General features: G+C 31.8%; 4 protein-coding genes across 6 annotated transcripts; 1 reads left to right on the top strand and 3 right to left on the bottom strand.

Moving 5' to 3' along the window:
• Window positions 1-165: 165 nt before the first annotated feature.
• On the bottom strand, window positions 166-2183 carry LOC116338716 (complex III assembly factor LYRM7). Of its 2 annotated transcripts, XR_004200913.1 has the most exons (4): window positions 2045-2183; window positions 1750-1975; window positions 955-1686; window positions 166-885 (listed from the first exon to the last, which is right to left on the bottom strand). XR_004200913.1 is itself a non-coding variant. In XM_031764147.1 (3 exons), the coding sequence occupies exons 1-3, from the start codon at window positions 2063-2065 to the stop codon at window positions 1574-1576; spliced, it is 360 nt and encodes a 119-aa protein (XP_031620007.1). In that variant the 5' UTR covers window positions 2066-2183; the 3' UTR covers window positions 166-1573. The 2 variants fall into 2 exon arrangements, 1 of the variants encoding a protein (XP_031620007.1); XM_031764147.1 differs by having other exon boundaries at window positions 166-1686.
• A 290-nt stretch (window positions 2184-2473) lies between these two features.
• LOC116338795 (zinc finger protein 431-like) lies at window positions 2474-5633 on the bottom strand. Its single transcript, XM_031764277.1, has 7 exons — window positions 5186-5633; window positions 4963-5124; window positions 4643-4898; window positions 4140-4585; window positions 3434-4069; window positions 3011-3366; window positions 2474-2917 (listed from the first exon to the last, which is right to left on the bottom strand). The coding sequence occupies exons 1-7, from the start codon at window positions 5514-5516 to the stop codon at window positions 2615-2617; spliced, it is 2490 nt and encodes an 829-aa protein (XP_031620137.1). The 5' UTR covers window positions 5517-5633; the 3' UTR covers window positions 2474-2614.
• On the bottom strand, window positions 5634-7132 carry LOC116338796 (tetratricopeptide repeat protein 12). Its single transcript, XM_031764278.1, has 6 exons — window positions 7024-7132; window positions 6677-6797; window positions 6493-6574; window positions 6312-6412; window positions 6123-6245; window positions 5634-6050 (listed from the first exon to the last, which is right to left on the bottom strand). Exons 1-6 carry the CDS (start codon window positions 7073-7075, stop codon window positions 5834-5836), a joined length of 696 nt encoding a protein of 231 aa, XP_031620138.1. The 5' UTR covers window positions 7076-7132; the 3' UTR covers window positions 5634-5833.
• A 338-nt stretch (window positions 7133-7470) lies between these two features.
• Window positions 7471-12971, top strand: LOC116338648 (protein Lilipod). 2 transcript variants are annotated; one of them, XM_031764054.1, is made up of 10 exons: window positions 7471-7948; window positions 8644-8879; window positions 9649-9773; window positions 9926-10065; window positions 10177-10407; window positions 10653-10721; window positions 10809-11395; window positions 11484-11715; window positions 11801-11957; window positions 12673-12971. In XM_031764054.1, exons 2-10 carry the CDS (start codon window positions 8799-8801, stop codon window positions 12785-12787), a joined length of 1737 nt encoding a protein of 578 aa, XP_031619914.1. In that variant the 5' UTR covers window positions 7471-7948; window positions 8644-8798; the 3' UTR covers window positions 12788-12971. The 2 variants fall into 2 exon arrangements, with proteins under 2 accessions (XP_031619914.1, XP_031619913.1); XM_031764053.1 differs by having other exon boundaries at window positions 8638-8879.
• The last annotated feature ends 769 nt before the right edge of the window (window positions 12972-13740 follow it).

Raw genomic sequence — 13740 nt, 5'->3', positions numbered from 1 at the left:
GGCGCATTTTTGCGACAATATAATAGCATACTGAAAGTAGTCTTCGGTAGTCTTCTTTCATGGGTGAATATGTAACTATTTGATTCGAATAAAGGATCCTTAATGACCGCAAAATTCATATAAAATTTCAACAAAACCAAAACAAAAAACTGAACGATTTGTTGATTGATTTACAGAACTTTATTAGGTTCCTTTCAGTTAGAGAGAAACAATTGAAAATCGTGTATAATACATAATAAATGCACTAGATGTCGCTACTATAGGTGGATTTGTAAAATTGTAAACGTTGATATAAAAATAGTTCTGTAACAAAAATGGATTTAAATCATAAGCTAATATTGGTCACTTAATTTTAATAAGTTTTTTTTTCTTTCAATTGATTTCATTTGTGTCATAGAACATTTAAAAAATGGCGTAGTCACATATTCAGGAACTTACAGAGACACTAGCGAACCATTGCACATAATTCATATCAAATTGAAGAGAATTTTATTAAGACCAAAATGCAAATTGCAATGCCGATCCGGAAATAGAAATGAATGCATGAGTCGAAATGCAGCAGATGTAAAAGTTCAATTTTCATTGAGGATCTACATTGGGTAAACATTTATATTATTCGGGATGCAATCAAAAAGTCAACAAGTGCCAGACAAATCAGAAATACTACCGGGTGGAGATATGAGGCAGCTGACAATGCCATTGCATGCATTGTTGAGGCAATACATTTTTTACACCAGAATAGTATTCCACATGGGTATCTAAAAAATTCATCCATTTTCGTGAACGAGCAAAACGTTTGGAAAGTCGCGGATTATTTTTTAGTTTCTTATATCCAATACCTTGCACAATGCACTAATAATTCCTGCTTTATCCCAGATAAGGGAGCTGATCTTAAAGAAATTGCACTAAATACCGTTGAAAGTCATGAGGAATTATTTTCACAAAAATATAAACCTTTAAAGTTGACATCTATAGTTGATGGCTTCTGAAGTTGGCGATTCAATAGGGAGACGTGTGGTTATAGAAAACATTGAAAGGAAAACTATCGACTGAATTTCATATCGAACAAGCCGTCCAAAAATTGGTATGCGGTGGATACAGGGAAGTCTCAGGTGGCCTCATGCCACCCCAATTGCCCATGACGATTTCCAAGGTACCTAAGATCACATCGATTCAAATATGACTCCGACCCATAATCGTGACTGCATGTAGTAAAAATGGTCTGTGCGTACTCTTCAAGAAGACATGCCAAATAAACATTAAGTGTCAAAGATGATAACTATCTAGAATTGCAGATTGCTGCACCAGAATAAAAAAAATAGAGATTTGACTATGCTCCTAATAATTGGATTGACATTTTTTTACCATTCTATTAAGTATGTTTAAAATTTGAAAAAATCCTATGCACTTTTTTATACTTTCATTTTAGTCATTTAATTGATCAAAAAAATGAAAAACAATTTAATATTTTTGTCTCTAATATCTTGACTAATAAATGTTTTTGTTTTAAAAACATTTTCATTCAAATTGAAAATAATAACAATAATAAATTAGAATTGATTTTACAACTATTCTATTCGGGTTTTTTGTTGCAACATTGTTTTGTACCTCGTCGGGTCGTCAGTTTTGCGTTCTCGTCAAATTCTTTATTATCTAATTTTTCCGTTTCTTCTCTGATAATTAATCCTGTAAATTGATTATATTTAAATAATTCAATTACCCATTCATTATTCAATTGTTTAAACATACGTTTACGTTCTCCGTCTACTTCAACGGCTTGGACCACTTGTGTTCGGTAAAAATGTTCCACTTGTTTGGCGACTTCAATCAATTCGGGAATTTCAGCTTCGCTTTCCACAACTTTATGGTTTTTAAACTCAAGATTGATTTTTGCACGGGCTTTTCCCAGGTTCGGTTCATCGCCTTGGAATAATTTGAGGCGGGTTACATGCAATTTTTTAAATATGGCTAAAACCTAAAACGACACAAAATATTCTCACCACATACATTTGAGAACCTTGATTTGAATGATTATATAACTTACCTCTCTTCGATATTTTGACATATTTAAATAATTGTAAATTCAAACAAAAATAATAAATTCAAGAGATTTTCATTAAAACACCCAAAAGTACTTTTTTATTTAGGGATCAGCTGCACTTGTCAAACAGTGTATTTGTTATTCTTTGACTTCTTCACATACATGCATGTGTCAATGTTGGAATTGCATATCCCTATCGGAAGAATTGTATGTCCGAAAATTAAATTAGATCTTTAATACAGTGTTTTTATTTACAGCCAAATTTAAATTTAGACAACACATCAACAAAAATGTAGTTTTTCATCGAAACATGTTAAACATGCAGTTGTTTGTTCATCAAATTTATCAAATTGAGTTCTTTAATGGAAGAAACATAAAGACCACATGAAATTTAGCATTCAATAGATGAAATAAATTAGAAAAACTTTAGCATTTCGTTTAGTTACTTGACATATTTATTATTTGCTCAAGTGAATTTATAAATTAAATTACTGTCATGCAGCAATCTCACAACATAATTTACCATTTAAATGTTGTCTTTAAAACAATTGATATGATAAACATATAAAAAGATTATTCTTCGATTTGTCGAGTTGGATCGGTCAATGTATACGGGGTGACATGACTCCTTTCATATGGATTACGTTGAATTTCTTGAGCAATTGACACCGATGGTGAATTATCCACATACATGCTGACACTTTTTACAATTATTTTATGATAGTGTCGATAGTGTGATTTCAAATTTCCCGCTTGAGCCGTACGTCGATCACATAAACTGCACTGATACGGCTTATCACCGGTGTGGATTCGGACATGTTGCTTATGTGTTGAACAATCGGCGAATGCTTTTTTACAAAATTTGCACTTATATGGCTAATGGATAAAGAGAAATTAATGAACAAATGGTCTTTGTTCTTATTTTATTCAATAAAAAAAAAATTCAAATCATTCATTATCTCTGCTGACCTTTTCACCCGTATGTTTTCTCTCATGGATCTTCAACGAACTCAGTGCGGCAAATGCTTCCGAACAAATAGAACACTGATGTGGTTTAACGCCGGTGTGCGTTCTCATGTGTACATTGAGCGCATGATGATTTTTAAAGCATTTTTTACATTGTTGAAATGTACATTTAAAGGGTCGTTCAACTTGATGTCGATTCATAATATGCTTTCTCAATTCATTGCTTAAAAAGAATGCATTGCCACATATGTGACACACGTAATTTCGTTCATCACCATGGGTTCTCATATGATACTTCAGATGCTCGAATCGTTTATAATACCGATGACAAATGAAACATTGATACGGTCGCTCAATACCTAATGAAAAATGACAAAAAAGAGAATTAAAATAATTCAGTGATTCGTGTTCCGTTTCATAATTTACCTGAATGAAATTGCACCCAATGTTTGGCTATATCATGAAATTTTCGATTGCATGGTATACATTTTTCCATTTCTGTCTTTGCAGCACTGACTTTCGGTGGTGTTTTGTGTTTCTCCTTTTCACCCTTTTTCTGTTTAATTTTAGTTTGCTTATTCTTAATGCTATCACTTGTTGATGATATTATTTCTGTTTTCGGTTCGTCTTTGCCACAGAATGATTCATACTTGATAATTTCGAATGGTAATGGTGACGGATGGTTGGTATAACTATCAAGCACCCATTGATCATCGATGTAATCGTCATTTAAATTGGTCTCTTTTTTAATATCATCGATGAAAAAGTCTTCAGTTGACGGTTGTGGACATTCTGAATCCTCTATAAAAACACTTTCAATATTCAACATATCTTTGTTCGTTAAAATTTCAACGGAATCATATTCATATTTTATGTCTTCAGAATAATTGTCATTTAAAATTGTCGGCGAAGCCGTTTGTCGTTTTAAATCAGGAATCACATTTGATATGTCAGCTGAACATTGTTCAGTGATTGACGATTGTACTTCAGATCTAATCTCTTCATATTTTACTTCAACATGGTCAATTGAATTGACTTCAGTTTTACTAAGTTTATTTTCCGCTGAAGAATGACAAGAAAATAGTTATTAAAAACTAATTATACTTATTGAGTGCCAATAAATTGATCATACCATTTCTGACTTGCGGCGCACTCATCACCTGTAATGCCTTTTCAATTTGGCTATTTTTTTCTTTCTCTTCGCGATCAAATTCCAGCATGCCGCGCTCCAATAAAGCCATCAAATCACCCGATTCTTGTAATTGAGCATCAATTTCGTTTTGCGAAAAGCGATTAAATATTCGGGAATTTAATCGAATTTGACGTCCCGATATATCATTATTCTTATGGAAGTGTTTATAGTGGGATCGTAAATTACTCGCTTGCTTTGTACGACGGCCACACAAATGGCAAATGTAGGGATTTTCATTTGTGTGTAGTCTTTTGTGTACGAGCAACGTCGATGAATCACTGAATCGTTTTGGACAAAATTCACATTGAAAGGGTTTTTCTCCGGTGTGCGTACGAAAGTGTATATCTAAACTATTGCTCGTGCTGAAGGCCCGCGGACACTGTGAACTAAATGATCATAATGATAATCATTAAAATTATTTTCTATATTTGAATCTAAATTACCATTTATATGGTCTTTCCCCTGTATGTCGCCTCATGTGACACTTCAATGTATCGGCTGATTTGAATGCATCACCGCAAATATCACAAATTACCGAACGATTTTGTGAATGTGATTTCATGTGCTTCCTCAAATCGGTTGCAAAACAAAAACTCTTCGGGCATACGGTGCACGTAAATACACGACTAGCTGTTCGATGTATTCGCATATGTGATTGAATGTGAGTTTTTGTTCGATAGGTTTTATGACATATATCACCTAAAATACCATAATAATGTTAAATAAATATAAAATATTTAGAAATGAAATTAAAATGATTTACATGAAAACGGTCGTGGTAAATCGATACCATGCTTTTTCAGCATATGATCGGCATAATTACTGCAAATCTCATTGCATTCATTGCAACGTTTCTTTTCTAAATGTGTACGCCTATGTCTTGCCAAATGCTTTGATTTTGTATATTCTTTAACACATTGATCACCTAAAATATAATACAATTCCGTATAAAATAAACAATCAAAATTGATTTTTGTTTTAATCACATTTGTATGGACGTGGATCATCCTCATTGTTTTGTCGAAATTGTGATACCCGGCCAGGTCTTTTCTTTTCCAAAACTATGTTGTGTTCCGTTTTCATGTGTTTCGACAAATATTCACGCTTTGAATATGTCACTGAACATTTTGGGCATTGTTGACGTTTTTTTTTGTATTTGACCGGTGACGCTTGGATTTCTTCTTTAATATCCTTATCGATGGTAATTTTCGTTGTCAGCCCGCTGCTTGAATTGTTTTTATCGTATATTTTATCATCAATCATTGATTCATCATGATCCTCAATAAAAATTTCTATTTTTGGTGTCAACAAATCCATTGTAAAATGATTTTTAATTTCATCCAAATCGATTTGCAATTTTTTTTGTCAAAACTACAAATTTAACTATGCCATCTAATAATATTGAAAATATTAAAAAAAGTCTCTTATTTTACATTTAATTTAACAATGAATTCTTCACTTTATTTTTGTTTGAATGACATCTTTCAATCAAATTTCTGTGTATATGTCAAACTGTGGTATTTCCATGTTTGGTTCACAATTAAGTTGGCTTATTCCATAATGTGGACGAGACTTCATTCATTTTTTTTAAAAAGTACATGCATTTTCCAATGAAGTTTCTGAAAAGGTGTCCATTATTTATTTTCCAAAATATTCGCAATCGTTTTTTCAATAAATTCCAAATTTTTGGGATTATTCTTTTTTGCTTCGTTCACACTTTTTTCGAAGTCTCTTTTTTCGCCCAATAGATAGTAGCCTTTGGCACGATACAACCAAGAACGTACATTCTTTTCATCCAATTTTTGCAACACAAAATCACAATCAATAATCGCTTTTTTGTACAGTCCCAATCTGAATTGTGTTGAAAGAGGTAAGAAATAAATTTTAAATGGAAATAATATGGTATTTTTTTTATTTACAAACCGAATATAAGTAAGTGCTCGATTATTATAAAGAACGGGGCTATCCTTTACGTGATCAATGGCTTTTGAGTACATGCTAATAGCTTTTTCGAATTCACCATTTCGAAAGGCTTCATTACCGATTCTGTGAAAAAGTGGAATTCTCATGCGAAAAAAATTTAAAAATTTTCAAATTAATTATAAATTGTACTTTCGTAAGTTTTGACCAACTGATTCACGTTGCTTTCGTTCTTCTGTACGACGTTTGGCGTCTCGTTCTACTTCCTGCATAAATGTCAATCGATTCATTTCCTGCACTCAAATCAAAATAACGATCAGATATTGGAATGCATAAATAACATGTAATGAAATTCAGAATTCATATCAAATACCGGTTTTTCTTCCTTATTTATAACTGTACGATTTTCGGTTATTTTAACAACAAAATCATCTGTCGATAATTTATTCGTGAATCTTGATGGTGAGCAAAATGGAAAATGAAACAAGATAGAATTTTTTTCAAGTTCACAGCAAATGTACAAATGAATGAAAATCATATTGAAATGATGCACTTACTCTTTGGTAATATCAAATGCAGATGTCGAGAGTTTTCTGTCACAATTATTCATTCCTTTTAGCAAATGATGAACTTCATCAATTCTATTTTCAAATTGTCGAAAATCCTCTTCATCTTTACCTAGACGAAAAAATCACGAAAGAAAAGAATTAAATAACCAAGTATATTGGAAATGAAAACGAAATTACAGAATTTATGTTTTTAGGAGCATATGTTCTTTTGAATATGGTAAGGCGACCAAATCATTAAAATCGTTTGCAACTTCCATTCGAAAATGTGAATTATCAATAAATCAATTAAATGGAAAAATATTAATAAAAAAAATTATGGAATGATTGTAAACTACCCAAATGTGCTTGAGTTTGTTGGCGTTTTATCATTTTCTGAGTTTCTGCCATTTCTCTTCTTTTTTTAAATTTAAAATCGATATCCTTAATATCAAATTGGTATATTTTGATAAGTTAAATCTATCGAAATCAAAACTTAAAATACGCTGTTTTTCATGTAAATTATCGATTATACAATCACATTATTGCCATGGTTTCATGCATTTAGGAGAACGTTAAATCCAGTCTCCAAAATCAATTCAAAAAACTGGCCAAAAATTCAAATCGCCACTGAATTCGTCGCAAAATAAATAAAATGTTGTAGTTTAATGAACGTACTGACAGCGGCGAAATGTGCATGTTTACTTCGAAATGTCGTACAGTTTAAATGGTATGTCAATTCGCCCGTAGGCAGCTGTTCAACTGACGGAACGGACGCACACACATTAACGAACAAACAACGTACACAGTGGTTCGAAGAACGACAATAAAATCGAATAACGCTACTTCATAAACAACATACTAAAAAACATTTTCACACTTGTGTGTGCTCCCAGTAAAAGTGATACACATCATCTTAACACATACATTTTTGAAAACAATGTGTTCGCATTCCAAATAAGTCAAAAAAAGAAACGAGATGCAAAGAGTATAAGATAAATGTGAAACAGAAAATTCGAAATCATACGAAAATATTCTGAAGTGAATGATATTCATTAATCGGTTTACTTCTTTTCAAATGTTAAACGCATCAATATACGTGACGTTCAGCAGCAAGTGATATGAAAGAGTCAAGAACCTGAATTATGTATATTATACACGAGATGTAAATAAAAAGAAAATATTCGTTCGAATGTAGTTTTTGAAATTAAAACAATCGCACTAAATAAATAGAAATGTTCAGTGATTGTGATAAATAGTATGTCGTTGGAGAAAAAAAATTCGGTAAAAATAAGTTGAATTTTTTTTTAGATTTTGAGTTGGAAATTTTAGAATCACATCGATTAATATATTGAGATATATATCAAAATCGTTCTATACAAACACAACGTGAACCATTGCAATTTTTAAAAAATCAGAATAAATCATTTAACTCAAACTGTATCGAAGAAGATATATTTTTTTTTATATATAAATTGAATAACAGAAATAATTGCATTTACATATTTAGTTTGAAAACAGAACAAAAATCGCAGCGTTGTTGCAATCCACACACCTGCATTGTATCGTTTATTTCTGTTCGTTTGTTGCCTCTTCTCGAACACAGATCATGCATGTTTACATTTCTTAACGTCAATACAATGCCATTTGTTTGGAAATGTATGACAAAAGAAAATCAGAACGAAACAAATGAACAGAAAGACAATTATTTAAATCGAAAAAAGTGTCGTTCGTGCAATAAATAAAATGCGATCGTTGTGTTTGATTGTTTATCGGTAGTGTTTTCTTTTTATTCGCTATATATGCTTCAATATAGCATGAAGTAAACAAATAAGCATTCATAGACGAATAAATAATAATAGACTTGCAAAGAATGCAGATATGACGAATAAAACATCCACTGCAAAACAAAGCAAAGCACTCTATACTTTCATTCAGTTAAACAATTTGATCCTCTATGCAATATATTTAAGGCGCAGCAAAGAAAGTGAACCGTGAAACCGATACCATATTCATACATTTTACTGTGCTCGACCATAAACAGCCGTTTATTGTGTGTACTTCAGAACAGCCAGTTCATTTTGCATCACCACAAACACTCTCATAAAATAAGATTTCATTTAAACAGTCCACGATGGAGATTAGTCTAGATGAAGATGATGAAGTTACAGATATCAGAGAACAAATGTTCCATAACACAGTACGCGAACAAATTGTAAGTAATGAGGTTTTAATTATTTATTTATTTTCTGTTCGAAACGAAATTCCAACTGAAATTCATTCATAATAAATATTCAACAAAGGTGTTCTTTGGTGACACTAACGTGGCGTAAATAATTTTATTTTTTGAAAATGGTGCCGAAAATAGAAATGCTCTTTTGATACCTTATGATTGGTTCAATGCAATCAAGAAAAAAAAGAAGATATATATATGAATGTCCGAGAATAAAAACGAGACTTCTATCCACAACTTATTAAAATGTAACACCGTCATACAAAAAGTGCTGACTGTCAGCATATTTTGTATTGGTGTTACATTTCAATAAGTTGTGAATAGAAGTCTCGCTTTCATTCTCGGGCAAACATATACTAAATGTATTATGTGTATCGTACGTTTGGCTTATTTTTTTTTATCTTTTTTTCATATTTATTGAATGAAATTGCTTTGGTTTTTAAGAAATAGAGCCAAAATAAATGAATAAACCGTATATGGTCGATGTATGTGCGTATGAAATCAAATGATAAAAGTGTAATACGATGGACTTGACCTCAAAAAATTAAGTCAATTCTCAACTCGTAGTTGTTGTCACATTCAATTGAAAGCATTTCGCACCGATTACGGACAAATCAATATTTACTCAATTCTTGATTCAGTTGCTGTAACTGATAGCCACCATAAATGAAATCGCCTTTCATGACATTCAATTTGTTTGGCTTTGGATCTGTTTAATCGAATTGATTTTTGTTTTCTTTGTTCATTTTAGATTTTCCTATTGCTTTTCATTTTATTGTACGTTGGTTCATTTGCACTGATCGGTCGATTCCGTCGTCGCGATCGAGAAGATTTATGTTCGACTGATGAGGACGAGGTTTTAGTATACAAAATAAGGTGGGTTATTTTATAAATTATCATTAGATAGATATTTAACATCCCTGGTTCAATCAATCAATGGTTTTTAAGTTTATAATTTTTTATTAATTGCTCATCATCATTTTGGTGATCACCTCTTCATGAATTCGATCAATTTCTTTCATTTTCAGTTTATGGCTATGCACATTTTCATTAGCGGTTGCCATATGCGCAGCATTACTATTACCCATATCGATTGCTAGCAATGAAGTGCTACTTCTATACCCGCTCAGTTACTATGTTAAGTGGTTGAATAGTTCGCTGGTCCATGGTAATTACATATATCTTATTTCCTGTAAAAATCCATAACCGTTTATATCTACGTAATGTAAAAAAAATTCTATCTTTTTCATTCCATTCAATGTCACCTTGTCATATTCAGGATTGTGGAATCACGTGTTTCTTTTCTCAAATTTATCATTATTTGTGTTGCTTCCATTTTCCTATCTGTTTGCGGAATCATCTGGATTCTTCGGCCATAGAAAGGGAATTATTTCACGTGCATATGAAACGTTTACAGTTTTCTCGTTATTAGCCGTTGTCGTTTTGGGCATAACTTACGTAGTATCAGCGGTTATATATCCAGAGAAAAGGGGTCTGCAAACACTGTTAAGTAAGTAACTTGTGATTATTTTTCTCTCTGAGCAATAAATGTGAGGCGAAGCATTCTTTGGAGCTAGGGGAGCACTGAAGAGCAGAGCATCTCCTCAATGAGGGGCAAAATATTAAAAAGTTAAAAAGAATATCCAACTTTGGCGGCTCCTCCTCAGATTTTATTGGTTTGGAGAAAAATTCTCTATGTTTTTCACAAAATCTTTTCATTTTTATAAACTCAATTTCGTCACGTTTTTTTTATAGATTTGGGCTCATATCATCTACCATTTTTATATTCATGTGTTTCATTTCTTGGTGTACTTTTGCTACTAGGTACGTATGACAATTTAAAAGTGCTGAAAATAAATTTTATAATAAAAATGTTTTCGTATTTCACCGATAATTTGTCGTAATTTGTAGTATGTACGCCATTGGGTTTTATTCGTTTATTTGGAGTTGTTGGTCAGGTGCTGGTGAAGCCACATTTAATGCGTGACGTAAACGAGGAATATCATGCATCGTATTTGGAAGAGGCCAGCGTTTTACGTAAAATTGAAAAGCTACAATATAATCCGACAATATCATCATCAAAATTAACCATTAATAATGCCAACACTTCATCAAATCAGCCATCCAAATATTGTGATATTAATTCCATTCCAAAAGCATTTGGTTCATTAACGGATTCATTATTACGTCATCGAAATTTAAAGGCATTAAATAGTATTTGTTCTAAGAATTATCCAAGAAATGAAACTAACGATAAAAGCACAACCGATATTACGCATAATTTAAAATGTGAGCAGCTACAGGAGAGACTACATGAAGTTAGATTGGAGCGAAAAGAATTAGATAAACTTCGAAGTTCGACAGCCATTCAGCGAAATTTAATTTATCCATTGGCCATGTTAATGCTATTATTTTTGACGGGTTTGACTGTTTTAGTTGTAGTCCAAAATATGCTAGAGCTATTGATTGGAATCAAAGCATTACCGCTTAGTACACGGGTAATTATACGAATAATTTAAATCATTTGAATGAAATTAAATGTAAGCGTTATATGTGGATGGTAATTAAATAAATTCAATTTTACAGCAATTCACATTAGGTATAACATCATTATCAAAAGTTGGACCAATCGGAGCTGCAATCGAAGTGTTCATCATCTTTTATTTATGCGCCACATCCACCGTTGGACTATATACAATGCCATTTATGCAAAGCATTCGTCCGCAACGTCATAAGACTTCACTAGCACAGCTTATCGTAAATGGAGCATTGGTATTGATACTTAGTTCAGCGCTTCCACTTTTATCGAGAATTTTGGGTACTAATTCATACCATTCACACTAATCAATTTGATTTTAAATTGTTGTTTTTTTTTTCTTCTTTTAATTTTTCTCTGACAATAGGAATCACAAACTTCGATTTGCTGGGCGACTTCGGTGAAATCGAATGGCTTGGAAATTTTCAAATTGTTCTATTGTACAATGTAATTTTTGTGGGCACCACCACATTATGTTTAGTGAATAAATTTACTGCGACCGTTCGACAAGAACTATGTAATCGGTTAGTGGAAAATTATATTATATTCACAAACTATGTGTCATTTATCAACTGATTGCTTAATTCACGCACTCAATTATCACTTATCACCTTATTTATTGTTAGCAAATAATTTTTCCTTATTATTTTGATTCGCTATTAATTTATTATTATTATAAATATATATGTGTTTAAACTTATTCTTTGTGCCCGAAAACATTTTTATCATAGAAATGGGCAATTTAGAAATTCATATAACTGATCAAATGATTTATGTGTGTAATCTAACCATTCCTTTTAGTGTAGTACATTTATAGTTTCCTCATACACCGCTTTTTGGCATTTAATTTACATTAAAATTCATTTTATACACCTCATCTTAAATTTGGACGTAGTAAATTTTAATTACTTTGTTTCCGTTTCCATTTATACTTTTTTTGCTGTAAAAAAACCGTCGTGAAATCAAAAATATATCATAACATACACCGATATTCAAATCGATCATCAATGACTATATACATTTCGACAATAAGATAGAAAATTGTGAACTATATAAATATTTGCTAAATATAACATTGAATTTGTGTACTTTAAGAATAAATATTATTGTGGCTTGCTGAAATTAGACAGTAAAAGGATTTGAAAAATGTAAAAACAAAACAATTGTTGCACATATCTCACTTTTTGTTTTTGTTCTTTTCGTCTCTTTTTCTATTTTTCTTTTATCTCTTTTGTACAGGCTGCGATCTCTGTTCGGATATAGTTATTATACAAATTTTGTATCCCATGAAAATGGACATGTTGTGCATCCGGAACATAAACCGAATATAGCGCACATTTCTGACGACTGCTGAGATATTCATCGACGACATTGAATGCCAATATCATTAATTTATTTAATGATCGATATTTTTATGCATTTTTTCACATTTCACAAATTCATCTTTTTCTGTATTCAATTTAATTTATTGAACAATGTACAAATATCATAAGGTACATAATGGACAAACTATTATAATGATATGATTTTTTTTTTTGCCAAAGATGAACAAAATACAAACAAACAAATAAAAAATACATATCATGTTTTCTTTCTAAAATAAAATGTGTGCTTAAAAGCATAAGCACAAACCGAAATATGTGTGTCTCGGCTATTTTCCATTTTACAGAAATGCTCGGCTATTTTCCATTTTACAGAAATTACAGAAAGAGTTCGCCTACTCTTGAATTTCTGTTTCTGAGTATATATTGATTTCGAATGCATATACTAGTGGTCATTCTTATACACCGTATGTCGAATGCCGCGGGCTTTGCTTACAAGTACGTATTCTACCATGGATAGCAGAACGAAGCAGTGCATATGCATATAGCCCACATTACTGACGTAGTGTCAGTACAATAAAAAAAATTTTTATTGTACAGACTCAATTTTTAACAGCTTAGTTCAATGATGATGAATGAAAAGAAATTGGGGTCAATTTGACATTTTTAATGCCATGATGTGAAATTTTTGTGGATTTTCACTTTATGAAACGCAAATTATGAAAGCGGGGACACACACATTATTTTGATCAAAAAATAGTAGAGATCACAAAGCGAATGGAATAGAACATCCCTTATTCGATTTTCCCATTATAATTCGAGCTTCAATGAAATGCTGCAATGGGAGTGTGGCTCAAGACCCATGCGTCTAGCAAATAGGGCCTTAACTCTCGGCAAAAACCTAGCAAATCGAAAGAATCTAGGGTTCCGAATTTTTTTAGAGGGGGATAATCTGAACCCTCGTCAACACCTTAAAGCTAAATGA

This window comes from Contarinia nasturtii, unplaced genomic scaffold (genome assembly GCF_009176525.2).
Source record: "Contarinia nasturtii isolate CC-2019 unplaced genomic scaffold, AAFC_CNas_1.1 Cnas_scaffold_414, whole genome shotgun sequence".
Taxonomy (NCBI): Eukaryota; Metazoa; Arthropoda; class Insecta; order Diptera; family Cecidomyiidae; genus Contarinia; species Contarinia nasturtii.
This window is presented reverse-complemented; position numbering and strand designations above follow the sequence as displayed.